At 44.3% G+C, this 26,001-nt stretch overlaps 1 protein-coding gene across 5 annotated transcripts in view; it reads right to left on the reverse strand.

Annotated features, from left to right (window-relative positions):
* Nucleotides 1–17,778, reverse strand: part of LOC144608194 (tumor necrosis factor receptor superfamily member 5-like) — a 94,063-nt gene extending 76,285 nt beyond the window's left edge. For 3 of the 5 annotated variants that reach the window (XM_078425735.1, XM_078425731.1, XM_078425734.1), the window contains exons 1-2: nt 17,256–17,361; nt 4,163–4,302 (exon numbers count right to left, since the gene is read on the reverse strand). In XM_078425735.1, the coding sequence (XP_078281861.1) occupies nt 4,163–4,180 (18 nt within the window). In that variant the 5' untranslated portion in view covers nt 4,181–4,302; nt 17,256–17,361. Of the gene's footprint in view, nt 1–4,162; nt 4,303–17,255; nt 17,362–17,567; nt 17,629–17,696 lie in introns of those variants that run through there. The other 2 variants (XM_078425732.1, XM_078425733.1) reach the window with 2 other exon arrangements.
* Between the last annotated feature and the right edge of the window lie 8,223 nt (nt 17,779–26,001).

Consider the following 26,001-nt stretch of genomic DNA (forward strand, 5'->3'; position numbering starts at 1 on the left):
AAAGGTGTAGAAGTGTGAAATCGCACACCTCCAGATTCAGGATCTTTAGTTGCCCTTAGCCCTAATCAGCCTGAAGAAGGGTCTCGACCCAAAATGTCACCCATTCCTTCTCTTTGGAGATGCTGCCTGTCCCGCTGAGTTACTCCACCTTTTTGTGTCTATCTTTGGTTTAAACCAGCATCTGCAGTTCCTTCTTACACATTTTGTCTGCTCCACTACGAAATCTCTTCAAGGTATGTCTACTTTGACGAAGTTCTCATCCTCTCTCTGACGAGTTTTGCAACATCCACTCTCACTGCTACCCCTCTTTGATTCTTTCTGCTGTATCTCTTGTTTCCTTTATCCTTAACCAGTCTGAAGAAGGGTCTTGACCCGAAATATCACCCATTCCTTCTCTCTGGAGATGCTGCCTGTCCCGCTGAGTTACTCCAGCTTTTTGTGTCTATCTTCCGTTTTAAACCAGCATCTGCAGTTCCTTCTTACACAATTTCTTCCCAGCTGTTATCAATCAACTGAATCATCCTATCACAACCAGAGAGCAGTGCTGAACTACTATCCACCTCTTGGGTGACCCTCGGACTATCCTTGATCGGACTTTGCTGGCTTTACCCTGCACTAAATGTTATTCCCTTATCATTTATCTATACACTGTACATGGCTCGATTGTAATCACGTATTGTCTTTCGGCTGGCTGGATAGCACGCAACAAAAGGTTTTCACTGTACCTCGGTACATGTGACAATAAATTAAACTGTAACTTCCATTTTGCCCAATTCAACAATCAGGCGGCAGCAGTTTTGAAAAAATAGACGTCATTGCTGTTAAAGAATTCTGACAGGCTGCTTCAAGATTCAAGATTCAAGATAGCTTTATTTGTCATCCAATATTGGACGAAATTCAGTCACCCACAGTCCAACAATAAAAGCATTAAATAAGCATTAAAATTACTCAACCCCAAAAAAAACCCAAAACACAGTCCAACAATAAAAGCATTAAATAGGCATTCAAATTACACAACCCCAAAAACACAGTCCAACAATAAAAGCATTAAATAGGCATTCAAATTACACAACCCCAAAACCCCCCAAAACACAGTCCAACAATAAAAGCATTAAATAGGCATTCAAATTACCCAACCCCAAAAACACACAAAAAAGAAACATCCATCAAAGAAACATCCATCACAGTGAGTCTCCTCCAGTCCTCTCCTCACTGTGATGGAAGGCCACAATGTCTTTCCCTTGTCATATCCTTTGGGACAATTACTGTAAATAGGCAGTAAATGCTGGCTTTGCAAGCTCTGTCCACATCCTGTACATGTATCTAACTGGAAATCCAACATTTTACAGAAGGCAACCATTCAGTCCATTAAATCCATGACAATTCTCAGAGCATTTCCATCAATCTTATTACCCCAAGCAGTTCTCTAAAATTGATATTGTCACACAACGACCAACCCTCTTTCCAGCTAGCTTCTTCCAATGCCCATCTACACTAGAAATAATTTTCAGCAGCTCATTAAACCCAACAACCAGCATGCCTTTGGGAGCAGTGAAGGGAAACAGGTTACAGAGAGAACATACAAAATGCACAGGGACTACATTGAATGGAACATGGGTTTCTGGAGATGTGAGACAGCTCCACTACCTGTAGTGCCGTAGTGCCGACGTTGTACAGTTACTTTGTGGCTGTTCTTACTATCAATTAATTTTGATATTGCTGAGATTGAGAGGAAAAGGTGCTAAAAAATGAAATTCCTTCAAATTAAAATTTTGGGATCTGAAGAAATTAGAAAATGCTGTAAGCAGAAACTGGATATGTAGACAATCTACCTGAATAACTATCAGAATGGAAAAGGACATGGAACACCATTATCAATAGATTTATTTTATCAAAAACATACCGGAGATAACCACAATTGTATTAATCTAACAGCCTTTTGAAATGTGTGGAAGCAATGCCATACCTGAAAATGACAAGCTGGGTCCTTCACAACTTATTTTGCACCTTGTACAAGTACCAATCAAGATGATCAAAAGCAAGACATATGGTGTTGGGGCTGGTGTATTTAGTTTTTCAGCTCCAATTAAAATTTGGATCATCTGTTGATACCCATGAAAGATGCGTAACAGTTTAGTATCAGTGAGACACTACTATTATGACTATACCACCCAAAATGGAATGGTTCAGCAATCAGCTCAATTGATGCCCAATTCCACTACTTTGCCTTTTCCCCTGAAACCTACCATTTATTCCCTTTTAGTTGTTTATTCAGTACCTTTTTACAGCTACAATTGCATATGAAATCTTTGGCAAAGTTTAGAATGATCAAGAGGTCGCAATTTTGCCCTACTGCTACCAAAACATCACCACACCATGCTTTGAAAGGCATTCTCTGACATTGAGAAACTAATGGCTATCTTCAAAGATAACAGTTCCAATATTGAGCATAGCATTGCATTTGACAGCACTATAGAACATGCTGTGTTTTATTGTAGAGAGCTTTACCAGATGACAAGAGGTGTCTAACTTTCCAACAACATGATCTTTAAGTTTTGTTCATCAGTCACCCAGGGCCAATCGTAAGATGAACACTTCCCTGCAGCATGGAAAACTCCATCAACCTCCGTCTTATTAACTGAACAAGTGACAATTGTCTCCAATCTACCTTGCCATTATCTTAACATGCAAAGTGCCAGTGCTGCTCATGTGCAATCATTTAGGAGCAGGAGTAGATCACGGGTCTTTTTTCCAACATTTGCCATTATTTTTTTTGGTTAAAATAATGAGAGCCCTCCTGCCTCCCATCCTATCCTGTTTCAGGGGATGGAAAGGTGAACAATTATTATCCTTTGTTATTTCAATGTAATAATATGGCATTTCCTTTATCCTCGTCCAGAAAAGCTCCATGTGCATTATATCAAACAATTGTTCAGAAATCTAGCCAGCTTCCGTGTTATAGAGAGGAGAAGCAAGGAACTGCAGATGCTGGTTAATACACAAAAGAACACAATGTGCTGAAGTAACTCAGCAGGTCAGCCAGCATCTCTGAAGAACACAGACAGGTGACATTTCGAATCGAGACATCCCCGATCCCAGTCTTCATTAAGAATTCCCTAGCCTTTTGGACTGTGGAAGGTCTGTCAGAAAACAGAGGTCAATAGCTTTTTGGATACTGAAGGAGTCAATAGAGAGGATGGGTGAGGATTGTTTAATATTGCATATCAGACATTGTTTCTTGATGGCAGGCTGTGTGCTCAATGACCTACAACTGGGCTTATTTTAGATATTCTGAGGAGGTCTTTGACAGCACAGATATCAAGTATATCAAATAAGAAAAAAATGCTGCACAGTCCAGTGAATTATATTGTTCTGTTATTTCACAGGCCTACTTGACTTCGTTCTATCCTCTATGTATTTGTTGTTTCTTGTTAAAGTTGTGTTCACCACCTGGATACTTTGTACCTTGGAAAGCAGCAGGATTCATCTGAATAGCATTTCAGTGTTGCACCTTTTGCAGATTAACTAATTACATGTTTTAACATTTCGATCCATACAACAGTTCAATTACATTTTAATAACAATTCCTTGCATCCTTTTTAAAAACAATTCCAGTTGTGTAACTACTTATGCATTAACTACTGATGGTCTGAAATCAGTTTTACCACTTTATTTCATGCAAATCTAAAATTACCTTGATTAGTCTTAATTCGGTCGTTGTAATTATTTTATCTTAGCATTATCAACAAGTTGATTCTACTGCAGTTTTTTTAACCCATTTTTTGATGATACTCAGGAACCGTCTGTTTTTTTACTTCACGACTTTTCAGAATGAATCCTGACTCATATTTGTACTCGGTTCCTCACCATACACAACTCCGCAGTTGTATCATCAGTAGCTTCAGTCATATTCTCCACCTTGGTCTCCACCCTATCACAGACATTCATGTGGTCAGATGCAGACCCCCCTACCCAGAATAAAAACATACTAATATTCCCACTTTCTTGGGTAACCGATCTGAAATGTTAATTCTGCATTTTTAGGCACAAATGCCTTCAGCCCAATCAAAAATAACCTATTAGGATTACTGAAGATATAGAGAAACATATGTGCAAAAGCGTGCTAGTCCAGAAAATGACGTGTAAATGTGATAATGCAGACCTGAGCAAGAAAGCACATGTTGATGATCAATAGATTTCCATCCAGTGATAAGCAATGCTGTGAGCATTAAGACATATAGGATGACAGGCAGTTGTTTCCCTTTCTCTGTCTTCATTGAATTTTCACACATCCTTTGGCATCTGTAAAATGAGACAGCACACAATTTCAGTTTTACTTCTTGGTCAGTCAGTCATGCAATCACTCCAAGATATCCTCTCCACGAAATTACTGGAAACCCATTTAATGAAATATCAAATGGAATTTGACTTAAATTTGTTTGTTGGTTGTATATCTCTTTTTTTTTTAAATTACCCCCAAACCATTTTGCCACCTCTGTTTCTTGTTCCAAGAAAGCATAATAAATTGTGAAGCTAACCAAACTCTAAAACTTACCTCTCCCACTCATAATGATTCCTTTGTCACGGTTTTTTTCAACATTTCCTAAGACTCAGTTTCATTCTCTGAAACCTGATTATAACGCTACGACAGAGAGCCTGCACATGCTAGAAACTGAAGCAAAAACAAACCGTTGGTGAATCTCAGTGGGTCAAGCAGTATTGTGGAGGCAAAAATATAGACAATGTTTTGGGTTTGCACCCCACATCAAGCTGATCCTGATACAGATAGACACAAAATGCTGGAGGAACTCAGCGGGACAGCCAGCATCTCTGGATAGAAAGAATGGGCGACGTTTTGGGTCGAGACCCATCTTCCGACCTGAAACGTCACCCATTCCTTCCATCCAGAGATGCTACCTGTCCTGCTGTTACTCCAGTATTTTGTGTCTATCTTCAGTTTAAACCAGTATCTGCAGTTCATTCCTACATTTAGTCCTGATGCAGTCTCTTTTCCTGAAATGTTGTCTATCCCTCTGCCTCAACAATATTGCTTGACCTGGTGAGTACCTCAGGCAGTTTGCTTTTAGCTCCAGATGAAAAAACTATCCGAATTAAGCAATACTCTGTACCTCTAGGAAACATCTTGCTGTTGGGGTCATGCATTCATTTATATTCACCAAAATTTCATTGTCATGAGGACGTTTTTGTTTTTACAGTTGTTAATATATTAAGTTCAATGTTCAAGATATTTAGTGTTACTCACTGAAACACCTGGAGAAAATTCCTATGTGAAAGATGCTATGTGCATGGACCCATTATCTTCACGTGGATATTTTGCGATTACCAAAATCTACAATATGCCATTTATATTGCTTTTATTCAGTCTCTGCAGGTAGGTTAGCAATTACTGTCTACCACTCCATTCTCTGACCTGAGTGGCTGACTTGACCATTGTCAAAGGACAGTCAACAACTGAATGTTTTCCAGGAGGCAGAGTATTGCTTAATTTGGAGTGTAAAGAATCAACACCTCTATCAGCATTTATTACATGGTACAGTACAGCAGAAAAATGGGCCCTTCGTCCCACAATGTTTGTGTCAAACACGACGCCAAGATAAACATATCTCAACTGCCTGTACATGATCCATATTGCTCTATTCCATGTGCCTATCTGAAAGTCTCAAACGATATCTATCATCTCTGCCTCCACCACCACCCCTGCAAGGCTCCCACCACTCTTTGTGTAAAAAAAGCTTGCTCTGCATATCTCCATCACTTTCTCCCTCTCACCATATAGTCTACCTATGCCTCTCATAAGTTTATATACTCCAATCAAGTCGCCCCTCGTAGTCCGATATTCAAAAGAAAACAATCCAAGTTTATCCAACCTCTCCTTGAAACTGAAACCCTTTAATCCAGGCAACATTCTGATAAATCCTCTGCACTCTCTCCAAAACCTCCACATCCTTCCAGACTGGGGCGACCATAACTGTGAGCAATACTCCAAATGTGGCCTCACCAAAGTCTTATAGAGCTGCATCACGACTTCCTGCCTCTTAATATCCCTAGCAAAGAAGGCAAGCATACCATACGCATTCTTTACCATCCTATCTACTTATGCTGCCACCTTCAGTGAGCTATGAACTTGGACTCCAAAATCCCTCTGCACACCAATGTTGTAAGGGCTTTGCCATTAACTTTATGCTCTCCTCTTACCTTCAACATCCCAAAGTGCAACACCTCACATTTGCTCAGATTAAACTCCATCTGCCATTGCTCTTCCCATTTCTGCAGCTAATCTATATCCCACTGTATCTTCTGACAGCCTTCCTCACTATCTGAAACTCCTCCAATATTGGTGTCATCAGCAATCTTACTCACCAACCTATCTACATTTAAGTCTAAGTCACTTATTGACGTCACAAACAGCAGATGTCCCAGCCCAGATCCCTGAGGAACTGCACTGGTCACAACACACCTCTAGCCAGAATATCTTCCTTCCACCACAACCTTTTGTCTTTTATGAATAAGTCAGTTCTGAATCCATATCACCAAGTTATTGTGAATCCCGTACATCATAATCTAGATTAGCTTAACATAAAGGGCCTCGTCAAAAGCCTTACTAAAATCCATACATACAACATCCACTGCCCTATCTTGATCACTCTCCTTCAACACCTCCTCCAAAATCACAATCAGGTTAATAAGACTCGACCTGCTGCGAACAAGCTGTGCTGACTATCCCTAATTAGCCCATTGTCCACTAAATGGGAATAAATCCTATCTTGAAGAATTCTCTCCAATAGTTTCCCTACCATGAGGCTACCTGGATTCTCCCTTCTTCCCTTCTTAAACAAAGGAACAACATTGGCCACTCTCCAGTCTTCGCCTGTGGCCAGAGAAGAAACAAAGATCCTCGTCAAGGCCCCCGCAATCTCCTCTCTTGCCTTCCTCAATAACCTGGGATAGATGCTATCAGGCATGAGCACATCCACCTTAATGCTCTTCAACAGCATCAGCACCACCTCCTCCTTGATCTCAAAATGCCCTGGCATATTTGTATTCTTCACACTGATCTCGCTGTCCTCCAAGTCCTCCTTGGTGAATACAGATGCAAAGTATTCATTTAGCACCTCACCTACATTCTCAGAGTCCTCAAATTTGACAATACATTGGAACAATAAGAATGACTTACTATAATAACATAGAGCCTGGTGAGGCCACACCTGGAGATGCGTACAATTACGTTCTCCTTAACTATAAAAAGATGTGTAGGTATTCACCTGACTGGTTGTTGGAATGTTGGTTCTGCCCCGAGGAGATACAGACTTTAGAATGCAGAGGAATATGGACGTGACTAAATTGTACTCATTTCGTCAAGGGCTCAACAGGGTAAATGAGGGGAGATTGTTACTATCTGGCTAAGGAGTCTAAAAGAGTTACAATCCCAAAGCAATCAGTAGGTCAAAAAGTACCACAAGAATCCTTAACATATTCACTCTGAGGGACTTAACATATTCACTCTGAGGGACTTAACATATTCACCCTGAGGGACTCAATATTCTTGGAATTTCCTACCCTGGAAGATCAGTCATCCAACGACTTAATTTTCTTATGTGGTAGATGGAATTCTTTATCACTTATGTTGGAAGGAAAGAGATATTAAGTAGCACAAGATAGTTAACCCAGTACATTGACTTGTGAAACTCTTGTGTTGGTGAGGCAGACAAGCTTTTGATCAGCAGGGTTTGTGTTGACAAATTGAGACCAGTAGATTTCCAGATATTAAAAGAATTAAGGGATATGTAATTGTAATAATAATTTATTTATTAGCCAAGTATGTAAAAACATACAAAGTATTTGATTTGCCATAGTCGTACCAAAAAAGCAACAAGACACACAACTACATAAAAATGTCAATATATCAATAGTCAATAGTCAATAGTCGTTTATTTGTTACATACACATAAATGTGTAGTAAAATGAAACATTACCCGCAGTTGAACAATAAGACCAATAAGATTAATCAATAAAAATGCAATAACACATACAATCACAACTAACACCAAACAAAAAGAAACATCCATCACAGTGAGTCTCCTCCAGTCCCTCCTCACTGTGATGGAAGGCCAAAATGTCTTTTTCTCTTCCCTTCCGTCTTGTCCCGCGGTCAGGCTGTTGGATTTGCCTCGTCGGGGCGGTCGGGGCTCCCGATATTGAAGCCGCCGCGAACACGCTGCCTCTGCCGTTGCCGGAGCTCCCGATGTCGGCCCCCACCCAGGGGTCTGCGGGCTTCCGACGTCCACGCGGCCCGCGCCGGAGCCTCCGGAGACGAGTCGCAGCCGCGCCCGCAACATCCGCAGGCAGCCAGCGCCGCAGGTGGTGAGTCCGCGCCGCGGGCTCTGCGAACCAGAGCCCCAGGTGTTCCCAGGTGAATGTCCGGTGGTAGGCCGCAACGGGAACGGAGACACGACACAGAACAAAGGTCACGTCTCCGTTCTGGAGAGAGAATGTTACAGTTCCCGTTCCCTCCCACCCCCCCCCCCCCCCCAAAACATAACATACAACACTACATCATATTAAACTACAATTCAGACAAAAACAACAAAAAACACAAAAGACCCACCATAACGCACTGTAATGGAAGGCAATAACGTTTTATCTTCTTTCCACCATTTCTCCCGCGGTCGGGGCAGTCGAACCACCCGCAGTCGGGGTAATTGAAGCTCCCGAAGCTTGCGATCGAAGCTCCCGCGATCGGGGCGGTCGAAGCTCCCAAAGTTAATCCCTGACAAAGGGACCACCAGCTCCACGATGTTAAGTCCACAGGCTCCCGCGGTTAGAGCTCCCAAAGTCGATCCCTGACAAAGGGATCGCCAGCTCCACGATGTTAGGCCGCAGTGCAGACACGATATGGAAAAAGTCTCACCTCCGTTGAGGAAAGAGATTAAAAAAAAGGTGTAGGAGCCATTTTGCAGTTTTGAGGTCCAGTGGTCAAGTTTCATCTTTAAGATCCGAGTCACGGCACCATGTGTAGGAGCCATTTTGCAGTTATTAGTTATTTTTGCTTATTAATATCACTACCTTGTATTCTGCTGTAGTTTGGACACTAGAGTTAATGCTTACGTAGGGGTTGGGCGGAGCCAGAGTACGGGCAGTTGGGTACGTGCTGGGATAGTGGGTGAGCTGGGAGGTGCTGACAGAGGGTCAGCTAGAAGCTCCTCCAGCGATGTAGCGGCCAGTTTCTCGTCTATCTCAATTAGGTCCCAAGCTGCCACTTGCATAGACCGGGTCAGCGCTAAGCGTAATAACTCGAACAACTAATAACAGAGATCCTCCCACACGTTTAATAGTTAGTCTTCTTTATTTGAAGGTGCAATAAACATATTGGCATATCTCTTGTCATCGACTGGTTATTAATTGCTAGGTAAAATTCCATATCTTACCACAGTCTATGCGATCGTTACGAATTGCCAGATATAACTTCGACACAGTTTGTATTAATCTTCTAGTTAATAAAACTTACAGGCGATTACATCATGGCTGATAAATCTTTCGGCGGAGCTTCTAGCTGACCCTCTGTCAGCACCTCCCAGCTCACCCACTATCCCAGCACGTACCCAACTGCCCATACTCTGGCTCCTCCCAGCCCCTACGTAAACATTGCATTAACTCTATAGTGTCCAAACTACAGCAGAATACAAGGTAGTGATATTAATAAGCAAAAATAACTAATAACTGCAAAATGGCTCCTACACACCGGCCCCTAATTGTTATAAGTGTATAGCGCAACAATTACCAATACAAAAAAAAGAGGAGGAGCCACAACAAAAAAACTCCATACATAATCCAAGCATGCACTATACATTGGCATCTAATCTATTACAGTAAAATTATCAGTCCATGTTAAGTCAAGTATCAGCTTCCAGTAGCAGACATAGCTTGGTTATCAGTCTTTCCAAGATATTGTTCTTGGTCTGCAGCCGCACGGTGCGCACGTGCCCACGTGCGTCCGGTAAGGCCTCCAATATTTTGCCCATCAGCCAGGAGTTTTCAGCCTCCTTCTTTTCCAGTTTAAGAAGCGGTCTGTCGTTAGTCCTCCGGCTTCATCTGCGGGATATTCTTTTGTACTAACATTTCTCCATTGCGATACGTCAGTAACATCCCTCACAACAGCGATTTGTTAGCAACAAACGTCTGAAAACGTTTGTTTTCGTTGTTTTCATTGTTGATGTATTTAAGCACTGTTGTGCTATCAGTCCAGAAAACCGATTTGTCTAGTTGAAGCTGTAATTCTTTTTTCAGCATTACATTGACTTTAACAGCTAAGACTGCAGCTGTAAGTTCCATTCTAGGAATCGTCATCTGTTTTAATGGTGCCACTCTGGCCTTACCCATTACAAATGCAACATGCACTTCCCTACTGTGGCTTTCCAGTCTCAGATATGAAACAGTGCCATAACCACTTTCACTTGCATCTGAGAAGTGGTGTAGCTGTACATTTCTGATTTGACCAAAGTCGGTAGGCTTCATGCACGGTCCACCTCAAACTCCGCCATCTTGTCAAGATCCGTCAGCCATCCTGTCCACTTCTGATGGAAAGTTTGAGGTATATCGTCATCCCAACCAAGCTTCTCCTTGCAGAGTTCTTGCATAATCAACTTAGCAGGCAGAGTAAATGGTGCCAGAAAACCTAGAGGATCGTAAATAGAGCCAACTACTGACAGAATGCCACGTCTGTTGCATGGTCGTTCCTGTACAGCAATTTTGAACTTGAACCTATCGGTTTCCACGCACCAGTAGAATCCTAGTGCTCTCTCCATCAGCAGATTGTCCTGGTCCAAGTCCAACTACTTGCTTGAGGAATGGATGCCAGTACAACACGGCTATTACTGATCCACTTCGATAGCGTAAATCCTCCCATTTGGCAGATGTCAGTCAGGTTTTTTACCATCCGGACTGTTTCTAGTTCCGAAGGCATGGACTTCAAACAGTCATCCACATAGAAGTTGTTCTTCACCGTGTCTACCACCTCTTCCGAAAAGTGTGCTCCGTTGTCCTCAGCAGTTTTTTTCAATGCAAAGTTTGCACAACTTGGTGACGACACGGCGCCGAAAAGATGTAACTTCATGCGGTATTCCACAAGATCATGCTGCACATCACCGTCGGGCCACCACAGAAATCGCAGATAGTCAACATGCTTTTCTGATACCTTGACCTGATGAAACATTGCTTTGATATCCGCCATCAAAGCAACCGGCTCTTGCCTGAATCTGATGAGAACTCCAATGAGTGAATTAGTTAGGTCTGGACCTTGTAGCAGCTGGCAGTTAAGTGATGTCCCTTTAAAGACTGCCGCACAGTCAAAGACCACTCTTAAGGTTCCTTTCTTCGAGTGATACACCCCGTGATGAGTAATGTACCAGAGTTTCCCATCATTATGGTTCAGCTGGTCCATTGGTACCCTTTCAGCATAATCACTATTGATCATTTCCGTGAGGAAAGATGTGTATTCACTGCAAAACTTTTCATCCTTATTAAACTTGCGTTTCAAGCTCTGGATACGCTGTTCTGCAATGCACCGATTGTTAGGCATGCTGGTATTCTCCTGCTTGAAAGGTAAGTCCAGACAATATAATAATAATAATAATAATAATATTCATTTATTGTCATTGCAACGAGTACAACGAAATTAAAAAATAGCCAATCCTGACGGTGCGTACAAACATATATGCAATAAATGCAAAAACAAATAAATACAATTATATTAAGTACAAAGATTTTTTAACAGTGTTGCGTAGTGCAGAAGGTAGTGTAATGTCCATCTGTCATCCTTGCCGAACAATTCATAATATCCATGAACTTTACCTCTTCCCTCGACATTTCTTCCTTGTCCTTGCTGGTTTCTTCATTGAAGTCATGGTTGTATTGTTTGACCAGAAGTTCTTCCAGATTAACAACGGATATTCGATTAACAACCGCTGTAGGAAAGCCTTTGACGATGTCATGGTCCTCTCTATTTAGACCACAAATAACCCATCCCAACAAGGTTTTCGTGGTGAATGGTCCATCCTCTTTGCTGTGGACCACTTCCCAAAGTTCCAATACCTTGGAAGCATTAGCTCCGATGAGTAAGTCAATACCAGAGTCTATTTCAGTTATCTTGATATTCTTCAAATAAGGCCATTGCTCCAGATCTTCCTGTCTAGGAATGCTTAACCGTGAAACAGGAATGGTCGTACTGGTAAGCATGTCTGGTAGTTGAACAAAATTATTGCTGTCCAGACCAGATATTTCCAAACCAGGAATAACACAACTGGTTATAGACTTCTCTTGATTCATGGTATGCAGGGTAAACTTCTTCCTTTGTCCTGAGACCTTCAGCCTTCTTACCAGGCTTTCGGTGCAGAAAGTAACTGAACTTCCACCATCCAAGAAAGCATACGTTTGCAACACTGTGCTCCCATTGTAGCTCTTCACTTGCACTGGTACGATCGAGAAGATGCAAGTTTCTTCACCGGCCCCGATATGTCCACACATCGGAGAAAGAGGAGTGGCGTCACTCTGGCTCGCCTTTTCCTTGGTTGGTTGCTCAGGTTTCCCTTCTTTGTCCTTCTGTTCAAAATGAAGTATCTCAGGATGGTCTCCTTTGCATACAGCACAAGTCAAACAATTCTTGCAATTTCTGCTCATATGACCTTCTTTCAAACATCCAAAACAAATTCTGTTCTCTTTAACAAATTCTCTTCTCTCCTTTAGTTCCTTCTTTTTGATCTGCCAACACTTCTCCAGTGTGTGACCCCTCATTTTGCAGAACAGACAAGGATCTTGCTGCTTGCCGATAGGTGAGTCAGCTTTCTCTCCTTTAGTTGTCAGGTTCCCTTGGGCCTGCTTTTCCATGGGTTCGGCTGCCATAGCAAAACTGCTTTTCTTCGTCCTCGGCGTCTCTCTTGACTTACCAAAGGTAGGGTTTTTTGCAGGTGCTGGTGTTTTGGCTTCATCAATATTCCCAAAAAGTTGAGACATCAGTATTTCCACTTCTACATTTATGAAGTTTTCCAAGTCCGGAAATGTAGGCGAACGTTTCTCGTATTTTAGAATTTCATATGACCGAACTCTCCAACCTTCTCTGAGCTTGTAAGGCAGCTTTTGAAGAATGATCAACAGATTGGAATGAACGTTCATTTCTTCCACATATTCAAGCTGCTGCATTGCATTACAACAACCTTTGAGGAATAATGAGAACGCCTGTAAAGCCTTTATATCACCTGGCTTAATAATTGGCCAGGCCAATGCTTTGGATATATAAGCAGCGGCAATCCTACTCGTGGCCAAAATGTTCATCAAGCAATCTTCTTGCCTCCTTATAGCTCTGGTCGGGATGCAAATGTTGACAGCTACGAACTAATTCTCTGACTAGTCCTCTCGTATGTTGTTCCAGAAAATGATAGCGATCACTTTCATTGTCCGTCTTCCTTTCTACTCCTCAGCCTTGATAAAAGGTTGATATTGCAATGGATCACCATCATACACGGGAATGTCTCTTAACGGCAGGGTAGAAGAAAGATTGTGTTTAGCCAGAAGTTCGGTCGCTAAACTTTGCTTCCGTAATAGCTCACATAAATAACGTTGGTCTCCATCATGACGTTCCGGGGATTTAGTGCGAGCACGTCCCTGCTCAACCCTCGGTTCATGAAATCCTGTCTTCCTTCCTTGATGAGGATGTGGTGTAAAGTGTGCCGTACCACTAGCTTTTACCAATGGTCTCCAAGTTGTTTGCTTTGGTCTAACAACCTGTGGCTCCAATTCAGGCCAGGATTCAGTCCTGGGTGGTTCCCGTCCAACTGGCATCTGACTTAAGACAGCTCCTCGTCTTGAATAAGAACTCATCCTATCGGATGTCATCGAGCTGCTTCTTGATCTTGGAGCGATAAGTACACTTAGTTTTGTCTTGGCTGCTGCCATTTTAGACTCCAGCTCCAATCGTTCTTTCTCTCTTTTCAATTGATCACTCCTCTTCTTGTAATCTAATTGTCTTCTCTTCTGTTCTTCTTCATCTTTCATTTGCTTTTTCTTCTGTTCTTCTTCCATTTTGCCCTCTAGCTTCTCAATCTCGTGCTTCTGTGCCATGAACGCAGCTTGTTCAGCAAGAACAGCCAGTTCCACCTCAGCCTCCTTACGAACAGAAAGTGTTGAAGATGCACGAGATTTGATGCTCACCTTAGAGGCCGAAATATTTGAAGCACTATCTTCTGGTTTGATGGAGTCTGCGTCATCACCACCCTCGGATAAGGCGCCCTCAATATTGGAGGGTACGGCCTCATGACCTTCTTTGCTTAGCCATTCAACAACATCTTGGATAAATCCATCTAAATGTTCGACCACCTGCTGCATCCATTTATCTTGCGCATCCTGGTCTTCTGGTGCTAACTGTAGCTCTCTCAACGCTTCATAGATGCTGTTGATTTCGTCTTTGAGGTCGTTAAGTTGATTCAGATTGAGCTCCACTTCTGACCTCTTTCCTAATTTTATTAGCTCTTTGATGCTTTCTATGATCTTCCCAGCCATCTTATATTTACGTTTCTTCAGCTTCTCATTGTTTTCATAAGCCATGTGCTTGCCAATCTGAGTAAGCTTACTGACCATTTTGGTCACTTTAGGCCGTGTTCCACTATCGCCACCCTGTGACTGAACATCGGATTTAATTTCAGACATTCTGAAGTTTGTAACACAAGCCAGATGTGCTTACTTTCTCCTTATCACCTGAATATTTTTTAAACAAGACTGGGTATCCAGGAACTCCCAAGGTCGTTGCTATGCTGTCCGCATTCCAAGCTCTTGATGGTTCAAAAACAGCCTTTGTTTTCCCATAGTCAGTTTTCAAGAGCTAATTCTCTTCAATAATTATTAGAGACAGATATAACGCATCTGCTTTTGGCAATAAATCTCTCACTGGTCAGGAAACTCTCGTAGCCTTCGCCTTCTGCGAAGACAAGCTTTCTGAATTTTCCAAAAAGTCAATTCCAATAAATCGTTCCAGCTTAGGCAGATTTCACGATGAATCACTCCAGTTCAGATAAGACCTCACATTTCGTCTCTAGTGAAGGCAAGTTCTCTGAACTTTCCGAAGGAGTGGATTCAAGCTGATCGCTTCAGATAAGAAGGAATTTTACGCGATGTAGCGGCCAGTTTCTCGTCTATCTCAATTAGCTCCCAAGCTGCCACTTGCATAGACCGGATCAGCGATAAGCGTAATAACTCGAACAACTAATAACAGAGATCCTCCCAGACGTTTAATAGTTAGTCTTCTTTATTTGAAGGTGCAATAAACATATTGGCAGATCTCTTGTCATCGACTGGTTATTAATTGCTAGGTAAAATTCCATATCTTACCACAGTCTATGCGATCGTTACGAATTGCCAGATATAACTTTGACACAGTTTGTATTAATCTTCTAGTTAATAAAACTTACAGGCGATTACATCATGGCTGATAAATCTTTTGGCGGAGCTTCTAGTTGACCCTCTGTCAGCACCTCCCAGCTCACCCACTATCCCAGCACGTACCCAACTGCCCGTACTCTGGCTCCGCCCAGCCCCTACGTAAGCATTGCATTAACTCTATAGTGTCCAAACTACAGCAGAATACAAGGTAGTGATATTAATAAGCAAAAATAACTAATAACTGCAAAATGGCTCCTACAAAAGGTTTCCCCCACCCCCCACATAATACAAAACTAAAGATGCACTAAAACATACATTTAACGACAGACAAAAAACAACAAAAGAAAAGGACGAGACAGTGTATACAAGCCTAGTCGCTCCAGTCTTTCAACATATGACAGTCCCGCCATTCCGGGAATTAACCTAGTAAACCTACGCTCAAATTTGGTGACCAAAACTGCACACAGTACTCCAGGTACGGTACAACTGCAGAAGGAACTCTTTGCTCCTATACTCGACTACTCTTGTTATGAAGACCAACATTCCATTGGCTTTCTTCACTACCTGCATGCTTCCTTTCAGTGACTGATGCACTAGGACACCCAGATTTCGTTGTACGTCCCCTTTTCCTAACTTGACACCATGCAGATAATAATCTGCCTTCCTATTCTTACCACCAAAGTGGATAACCTCACACTTATCCACATTTCCATAAGTGGATAACCTCACACTTATCCACGTCTGGTGGACGATAAACAGCATTTAGACCAGTCAGATACTACAGGTGATCAGACATTTAACCAGTTAAGTATCTTGTCGATGGGGACACCCATGTAAGACATGCACCGTTCATGATGAGAATGTTATTGAATCTTGCATTAGACTTCCTCTCAAAGGTGATCTTTGTCTTGCATGCAAAATAATTACTTATTATTAGAAAACATATGTTTTCTACTTCATGCATCCAACGACTTCATTTTCTTATGTGGTTGATGGAATTCTTTATCACTTATGTTGGAAGGAAAGAGATATTAAGTAGCACAAGACAGTTGACCGAGTACATTGACTTGTGAAACTCTTGCATTGGTGTCCTAGGGCTGAGCAGACAAGCATCTGACTGTGATCAGCAAGGTTTGTGTTGACAAATTAAAATGTTAGCTGGATCTCATGAACAGGATAAAGTGTTATTTGCTTAAGAATGGGATGTGGAGTTGTCTGTTAATTCACTCCTATATATTTGGAGAAAATATATGTTTTCATGGGGGCTTGACAAGGTTGAAGTAGGTCTGATATCCCTATTACAGGAAGGGTGTGGAGGCTTTGGAGAGAGTGCAACAGACTGCTGCCAGCTTTAGAGGATATTAGATAAAAGGTGAGGTCGATCAAACTTGGTTCTTTTCTTCAGAAAAGAGGGAGGAAACATCTTCATTCTGGGGGCATCAAATCTTTGTAACTCTCTACTCAACTCTACTAATCCTCCACTGATCTGGAAAGGGATCGGGGACTTCTCAGCCGAAGTGGATCGGGTGATAATTCCCCAAAACATTCAGGTTTCGTGTAAGTTTTGAAGCACTTTCAAAGCTGAGGGGGTGGAGAGCAGGTTAGATGTGGTGGGGACACGGGGTGAGGTGGACACTGGGGCCTCACAACCTTCTGGATTGTTCGTCCACACCTCCAGTGAGTGAGTGTGGCGCCCCCCACTCGCCGCTCTCCCCACCTCACGGTGCACGGAGAGGGACAACGAGCCCAGCACGGGCTGTAACCGCTCCGCTAGGAAGCTGAGGGAACAGTTTTAGTCTCCATTTCTCTACCTGGAGTCTGGGCGGGAGATCACAGTCCGGCGCTCCGCTCCCCAACGTCCACCTGCGTTGGAGCTTCGAGCGGCGGCGACCACCACTCCTCCCCGCCGCCGGGGGGAGCCGCGCCCAGCGGCACGTCAATACATACTCCTCCTCCCCGCCGCCGGGGGGAGCCGTCCCGCCAACCAATGGCGGCGTAGCGGTCGGGGTTTAAATGCAGACGCTGAGGAAAAGCCGCTCGTAATGACCAGAAATAAAACCCATGGACGGCACCTTTGGCCAGGGCGTAAAAGGCAAATATAAACAAGTGTGTCGCCCACTCACCGCTCTCCCCGCCTCACGGTTGCGGGGGGTCACCACACGCGCCCCTCTCTCTCTCTCTCTCTCTCTCTCTCTCCCCTCACCCATTCATTCATTCACCGTGGACAGTCACCGCGACACCGAGTGACTTACTGCGGGGAGCGCGCATCCTGCAGCGGGGAGACGAGGCCCTGATGGCGGGAGAAGCGGATCACCGTATGGTGCTAACCGCGGATCACCTGCAAATGGCCATAATGTCCCCGCGCTTCGGCTTTTATCCTGTCGGGGGCGGGGCGGGGGCGGGGCGGGGGCGGGGCGGGGGGCGGGGCGGGGCGGGGCGGGGGCGGGGCGGGGGGGGCGGGGCGGGGGCGGGGCTGTCTGGAGAGCAACCACAGTTCAGTATTCACCAGGGACATCAGCATCCGTTCAATTGTCAAGGGTTGTCAGAAAACCAAGTGTTGTGCAGAAACACCAGGTGTTGTGCAGTAACACCACATAATGCGACATTTTGTTTTTAAAACTCTTAAATTTAATTTAATGTTAAAGATTTTGAACTGCACTTTAACTTCTGTGTTTGTCATTCAAAGATTTGGCAATTACTTACAATTTCATTCATAATGAATGCTGATGAGCCAAGTTATTTTTTTGAACGTTTTATTCTGTTCTTACGAATGAATAAATGAAGGTATTTATTCACAAAATGCTGGAGTAACTCAGCAGGTCAGGCAGCATCTCGGGAGAGAAGGAATGGGTGACGTTTCGGGTCGAGACCCTTCTTCAGACTGAATAAATGAATGACTGAATAAGTTTATTGGCCAACTATGTACGCATACAAGTAATGTGCCTTAGTGCTCTGCTCGCAATTAACAACACAAACAAACAGTAAACAATTAAGAAAAAAGCATAAATATTGAAACATTAAGAATACAACATTAAAGTTTAAAAATGTGCATGAAATAAACCAGACCAAAAAGAGACCACATGCGTATATGCCCCATACGAAAGCACTGTACCTACTGTGGGACTATGGATTCATTTAAGTTGAAAAGTGCACAACAGATCCTTGCAATTTTATCAATTTTGGGTACTAGAATTTCAGAGTTGGTCGTCATGTATTCCAGTGGTATAGTATGACTTAGAATTAGGTATTTATGCTTGACAGCACCAATCACACGCCTTACGTGAATGTGTAAATGTGCAATCTCACGAGTTCTTTCCACATCCAGCGCAGATATATGTGCTTTCCCTCTTGTTAATGCAGGAATTTCTGCTTCACAACTGTAAAATCCGGCATCATCTTTTATGTCAAAACTGCGATCAGCTAAAATGACATCCCCAGGGAGCAGGTGGTCAAAAAAGTTTGATGAAAGTGTAATTGTTTTAACTGTGCCTCTGCCCCCCCAAGCCCCAGATAAAAATGAAATGACTTTGTGTTATACCTATTAAAAATTTGTGTTATACCTATTAAACATTTGATGGTGTTCTGGTGTTTATAGTTTGACCAAGTCTGAGCCCGTGCCTCTAAACTCATAGGTCTATTACAAACTACTTCACAGCAATCTATAATCACTGGCACACGCTTACCAAATGTCTGCCAAAATTGCATGGGCATGGTCTTCCACAGGTCACCAGGTCTCTTTCAGGCCAAGCAATTAACTTGGATATGCCGTAAAGTGCATCAATCCCAGTATTGAATAAGCGCGATATTGTGGATTCACTAACAAAGAATCGATATGCTGGATCTTCATGAGGCACTGCAAGTCTGAGCTTCATCATGATGATCAGCAACTGCTGAAAATGTGTTGATGAATGTCTAGTGGGGAGCTTGTCCTTAACATATTTGAAGACCACCATCAAAACGGCAAACGTTGGTAAACCCATGTAGTAGTTAACCTTTTTGTCATCCTTGGAAAAGCTTTCTTCAGTAAGGTTAATTTGGGCTGCTTCTTGTCTTGCTTTAGCGAGCACTTTGTGTTGTCGTCTGCTTGTGCTTCCAGTCTGCTGCACACATTTCTGTTTGTGTTGATGTGTCCATTGTCTCTTTGACTGGTGTTTGTGTTTCCATGTGAAGTTCATGGCGTACTTGCAGCTGCAGTTGAAAGTTTTCTTCATCATTAACCTGTTCAGCATCATCTTGCGGAGCAAGTTCAGCATCATCGCTCACGGTTACTCCTACTTCCACAATTTTTCACAGCACAGAAGTTGACCATTTTGGAGGTTATTTCAAGGTAAGATCGCATGTGTTGCATGCGTTACTAGTGTATGCCGGAAGCTGCGATGTCCTCCAGACAGCTTGAGCATCACGCACTTTGACCTTATGACCTTAGGTACAATCCCCCTATACACTGGCCCTATCTCCGAACTCTACCTCCGCTACATTGACAACTGCATCGGTGCTACCTCCTGCACCCATGCAGAACTCACTAACCATCAACTTCACGACTAATTTCCATCCTGCACTCAAATTCACTTGGGCCATCTCTGCCATCTCCCTACCGTTTCTAGATCTTACCATCTCCATCACAGGGGACTGACTATCGACTAGGGTTACAAACCTCCTTACTCCCAAATACGGCACAAGGTGACATCACCGCCCCGCTCCCCATGTGGCCTCACCCAGCCAGTGGCCATGTGCTCCCACTCCACCAATGGCGGCCGCCAGGGCTGGGAGGCGGGTTGCCACGCAACCTCCGTCAGGCGGCGCCTGGGCCTACACTGTCGGGGATTGCAGTGGCCCCCGGGCTACAGTGTCCGGACCGACAGCACTGTCCGGGCCTAATATGGGACAATGGCGGTCCCATACAGGACAAAATAATTTAGCCCAAAATATGGGATGTCCCGGCTAATACGGGACAGTTGGCAACCCTACTATTGACTGACAACTATAATAAACCTGCCAACTCCCACAGCCATCATCGTAGATGAGGCCGTCACACGGGTCTCCTCTATATCCTGCAGCTCCGCTCTTGCACCCCCTCTCCCGTCGCAACAGGGACAGAGTCCCCCAAGTCCTCACCTTTCACCTTAACAGCAGCCACAAACAGCACATAACGCTCCGACATTTTCGCCACCTCCCACGGGATCCCACCACTAGCCACATCTTCCCATCTCCACCGCTTTCCACTTTCCGCAGAGACTGTTCCCTCTTCAACTCCTTGGTTAACTTGTCCTTTCCCTCCCAAACCACCCCCTCCTCAGGTACTTAACCCTGCTGCAACCACAGGAGATGCAACACCTGTCCTTATACCTCCTCCCAGGACTCCGTATGAGGACCCCCCCCAGTCTTTTCAGGTGAGGCAGAGGTTCACTTGCACCTCCTCCAACCTCATCTAATGTATCCGCTGTTCCAGGTGTGGATTCCTGTATATCGCCGAGACCAAGCGCAGGTTTTGCTGAATGCCTCCTCTCAGTCCCCCTAAACCTACCTGATCTCCCGGTGGTTAAACACTTTAACTTCCCCTCATATTCCCACACAGACCTCTCTGTCCTGGGCCTCCTCCATTGGCAGAGTGAGGCCCAGCGCAAATTGGAGGAACAGCACCTCATATTTCGCTTGGGCAGCTTACACCCCAGCGGTATGAACATTGACTTCTCTAACTTCAAGTAACCCTTGCTTTCCTTCTCTCTCCATCCCCTCCCCCTTCCTAGTTCTACGACAAGTCTGACTGTTGCCCAGATTAAATTGTATCTGTGTTTGCTTCGTTGTCAGCTTCTCTTTGCTAAAAATGATCTATTCTGCATTTTCCTTAAACTCCATCTCCTTTGTGTCTCCCTCTCCCCTGACTCTAAGTCTGAAGAATGGTCTTGACCCGAAACGTCACCCATTCCTTTTCACCAGACCTGGCTTGGCTGGTGGTGAGGGGAGCCCTCTGAGTCAGATCCTTCCTGCACTGTCGGAACCTCACTATCAGCGCACGCTATCCCTCAGGACGGCTGCTATGGAGAGGAGACGGTTGCCCGCCTCTTCGCAGAGTGTGGATTTGCAAAGAGAGTCTGGAGAGGTTTGCAAGGGTCCCTGTCATGACTTATTCCGAACAGCTCCATCACAGAGGACTCTATGATTTACGGACTGTTCCATAGAACATGGAAAGGTACAGCATTGGAATGGACCAGAATGTTTGTGCACCATAATCCATATCCCTCTGTTCCCTGTACTTCAATGTGCCTATTTAAAAGCCTCTGAAATGCCACTATCATATCCGTCTCCACCACTACCCTTGGCAATGCATTCCAGGCCCCCACCATTCACTGCATAAAATGTGCCCTGCACATCAAAATTACAATTTCCCCCTCTCACCTTGTAGCTGTGCTGCTAATTTTGAAAATTCCCACCCTGAGAAATTGGTTCTGATTATATACCCAACCTATGCCTCTTCAATTTTAAAGGATACTCAATGTAATTAACAAAAATTCAGAGGTATCACAAAATGCTGGAGTAACTCAGCAGGTCAGGCAGCATCTAGGAGCGAGGGAATTGGTGACGTTTGGGGTCGAGACCCTTCTTCGGACTGAAGTATTGGGAGCCTAGGAATTAAAAGTTACTGAAGTAGTGAAGAATGTATGAGGTGTCTCAAATAGAGGTGGGAAGCGACCAGGGAAATTGATAAGGGCAAGGCTGTGGATGTTGTCTATATGGACTTCAGTAAGGCATTTGACAAGGTTCCACATGGAAGGTTGATTAAGAAGGTTAAATCGTTGGGTATTAATAGTGAGGTTGCAAGATGGATTCAACAATGGCTGAATGGGAGATACCAGAGGGTAATGGTTGACAATTGTATGTCAGGTTGGAGGCCAGTGTCTAGTGGAGTGCCCCAAGGATCTGTGTTGGGTCCACTGTTGTTTGTCATTTACATTAATGATCTGGATGATGGTGTGGCAAATTGGATTAGTAAATATGCAGATGATACTAAGATAGGTGGAGTAGTTGATAGTGAGGTAGATTTTCAAAGTCTACAGAGAGACTTGGGCCTTTTGGAAGGGTGGGCTGAAAGATGGCAGATGGAGTTTAATGCTGATAAGTGTGAGGTGCTGCATTTTGGTAGGACAAATCAAAATAGGACGTACAGGGTAAATGGTAGGGAATTGAGGAATGCAGTGGAACAGAGGGATCTGGGAATAACTGTGCATTGTTCCCTGAAGGTGGAATCTCATGTGGATAGGGTGGTGAAGAAGGCGTTTGGTATGCTTGCCTTTATAAATCAGAGCATCGAGTATAGAAGTTGGGATGTAATGTTGAAATTGTACAGGGCATTGGTGAGGCCGAATCTGGAGTATGGTGTGCAGTTCTGGTCGCCAAATTATAGGAAGGATGTCGACAAAATGGAGAGGGTACAGAGGAGATTTACTAGAATGTTGCCTGGGTTTCAGCACTTAGGCTACAGAGAGAGGTTGAATAGGTTGGGTCTTTATTCTTTGGAGCGTAGAAGGTTGAGGGGGGACTTGATAGAGGTTTTAAAATTTTTGAGAGGGACGGACAGAGTTGACGTGGGTAGGCTTTTCCCTTTGAGAGTGGGGAAGATTCCAACAAGGGGACATAGCTTCAGAATTGAGGGACAAAGGTTTAGGGGTAACATGAGGGGGAACTTCTTTACTCAGAGGGTTGTGGCTGTATGGAATGGGCTTCCGGTGGAAGTGGTGGAGGCTGGCTCGATTTTATTATTTAAGAGTAAATTGGATAGGTATACGGATAGGAGGGGATTGGAGGGTTATGGTCTGAGTGCAGGTAGATGAGACTAGGTCAGGGAGAATGGTCGGCGTGGACTGGTAGGGCCGGACAGGCCTGTTTCCATGCTGTAGTTGTTATATGTTATATGTTATATGTTAAACTAGGGAGGACAAGATAAAGTCAAGTTATTTGAGATGAGTTTGGCGAGGAGGAGCAGGAAGAAACAATTGGACTTGTAGGATAGTCCTGCTTGTGGATTTTGATATGGAGATAGAAATGGGCAGTGTGGGTTTGGGGAACTAAAAGGTTGGAGACTTGTGGAGGGGAAATCATCAGAGAAACGCTTTACCCTTCCCTAGTGGGTGTAGGATAGTGTTAATGTACGGGGATCACTGGGCGGCACGGACTTGGAGGGCCGAAAAGGCCTGTTTCCGGCTGTATATATATGATATGCTCTGGATCTGGTGTAATTCCGCATTGCTTCAGGGTAAATAGAACACGCACAGAAAACATTGCACTGCGGCGGCTCCCAAGAGTCAGGCCACTCCCGCATGGCCCGAGCTAACCTGAAGAGAGGCATCAGAGAGGCCAAATTAGACTACAGGAGGAAGATAGAGGACCACCTGGACAGTAACAACAGCAGGCAGGTGTGGCAGGGGATCCAGTATCTAACCAACTATAAGACCAACCTTGGAGCTGCTGAAGGTGACGCCTCGTTGGCAGAGGAGCTGAACCTCTTCTTTGCTCGCTTTGAAGTGGAGCCACCCGAGACAGCCATATCACACCACATGGTCCACAGCAGCCTAACCCTCAAGATAGAGGAGCATGAGGTGAGGCGCACGCTGCGGGCCATCAATCCAAGGAAGGCTACTGGACCCGACGGCGTCTCTGGACGCGTGCTGAAGGACTGCGCTGACCAGCTGGCTGGAGTCTGTACGAGGATTTTCAACCAGTCTCTGGCCCAGTCCACTGTTCCATCCTGTCTGAAGTCCGCAATCATAGTCCCCTTGCCCAAAAAACCCCACATTTCCAGCCTCAACGACTACCGGCCAGTCGCACTCACACCAGTGGTGATGAAGTGTTTTGAAAAACTGGTCCGGGGTCATATCACATCACTCCTGCCCCGAAGCTTTGACCCCCACCAGTTTGCGTACAGAGCGAATAGATCCACAGAGGACGCTATAGCCACAGCCCTCCATGCTGCACTGTTCCACCTGGAGCAGCCGGGGAGCTACGTGCGGATGCTCTTTGTGGACTACAGCTCTGCCTTTAATACAATCCTTCCCCATAAACTGGTGGACAAACTGGGGGACTTGGGACTTCCACACTCCACCTGCATGTGGATAAATAGCTTCCTGTCAGCTCGCAGCCAGAGAGTCAGAGTGGGCCATCACACATCCACGGCCCTCAGCCTCAGTACCGGCTCTCCACAGGGCTGCGTGCTGAGCCCCCTGCTCTACACCATCTATACACATGACTGCACCCCCGCCCACCACAGCAACACCATTGTCAAATTTGCGGATGACACTACGGTGGTGGGACTCATCACCGGGGGGGACGAGTACGCCTACCGGGATGAGGCGGAGCAGCTGACAGTGTGGTGTGGAGAAAATAACCTGCTCCTCAACACCTTAAAGACAAAGGAAATAATAATAGACTTTAGAAAGAATAAAACGGACATGGTACCATTATCTATCAGAGGGGAATGTGTGGAGAGGGTGGCGGATTTCCGCTTCCTGGGAATCCATATTGAGGAGGACCTGACGTGGAGCGTGAACACCTCTGCGCTGCTGAAAAAGGTCCAGCAGAGACTGCACTTCCTGAGGGTGCTCAGGAAGAATAACATCACTCAGAGACTGCTGTTGTCCTTTTATCGGTGCTACATTGAGAGCATCCTAACATACTGTGTATGCGTATGGTACACCAGCTGCACAGCGGCTCAGAGGAAAGCGCTCCAGAGGGCCATTGACAACGCCCAGAGGATTGTCGGCTGCCCTCTACTTACCTTGGAGGACTTACACAGTTCCCGCTGCATCAAAAAATCCCAGAGTATTATAAAGGACATTTCCCACCCCGGACACTCCCTGTTTGAACTGTTACCGTCAGGCAGACGGTACAGATCTACAAGGACAAGGACAAACAGATTTAAAAATAGTTTTTACCCCACTGCTATAAAGGCACTAAATGTAGCCGCCAAGGAACGCAGGGGCGATACATAATAAGAGACTGTGAAATCGACAGAAGGATGTAGGGTTGGGTGTTTATGCGTGCTATTTTCATGATATTTATTTTAGTTGTTTATCTGTTTTAAAATATTTTACCTTGTATGTATCGTTAGCTTTTAGAAATGTTTGAATGGTGCACTGACTGGCTGACACTTTACAATTTCGTTGTACATGGCTCATGTTACAATGACAATAAAGGAACTATTCTATTCTACTATTCTACATAGAACCTTCCAGCACAGTGATGGAAAGTTCCGGGGGCGACTCCCAGCTACGGGGATAAGTAGCTGGGGTTTTGGCGCGAGACCCGTCTTCAGTCTCTCACTGGAGCGGAGAGTCGTGTGCTGCTAGAAATAAAAGCCTTTACGGAATTTGCCTGGCTCCACGCCTTCATTCCAGGCTCGTTTCACACACCACCACAGCACTAAATTATTTAAATTAAACTGCAATCTGCATTGTTTTCAACTTTAATTCTGCAGTAAATACCATTACATGCACAGGACATTCAAGTCATGCTGAAATATTATCTGCTTACCTCATTTGCTGGTCTTTTATTGAAACCTATCAG

This window comes from Rhinoraja longicauda, chromosome 30, assembly GCF_053455715.1.
Source record: "Rhinoraja longicauda isolate Sanriku21f chromosome 30, sRhiLon1.1, whole genome shotgun sequence".
Lineage (NCBI taxonomy): Eukaryota > Metazoa > Chordata > Chondrichthyes > Rajiformes > Arhynchobatidae > Rhinoraja > Rhinoraja longicauda.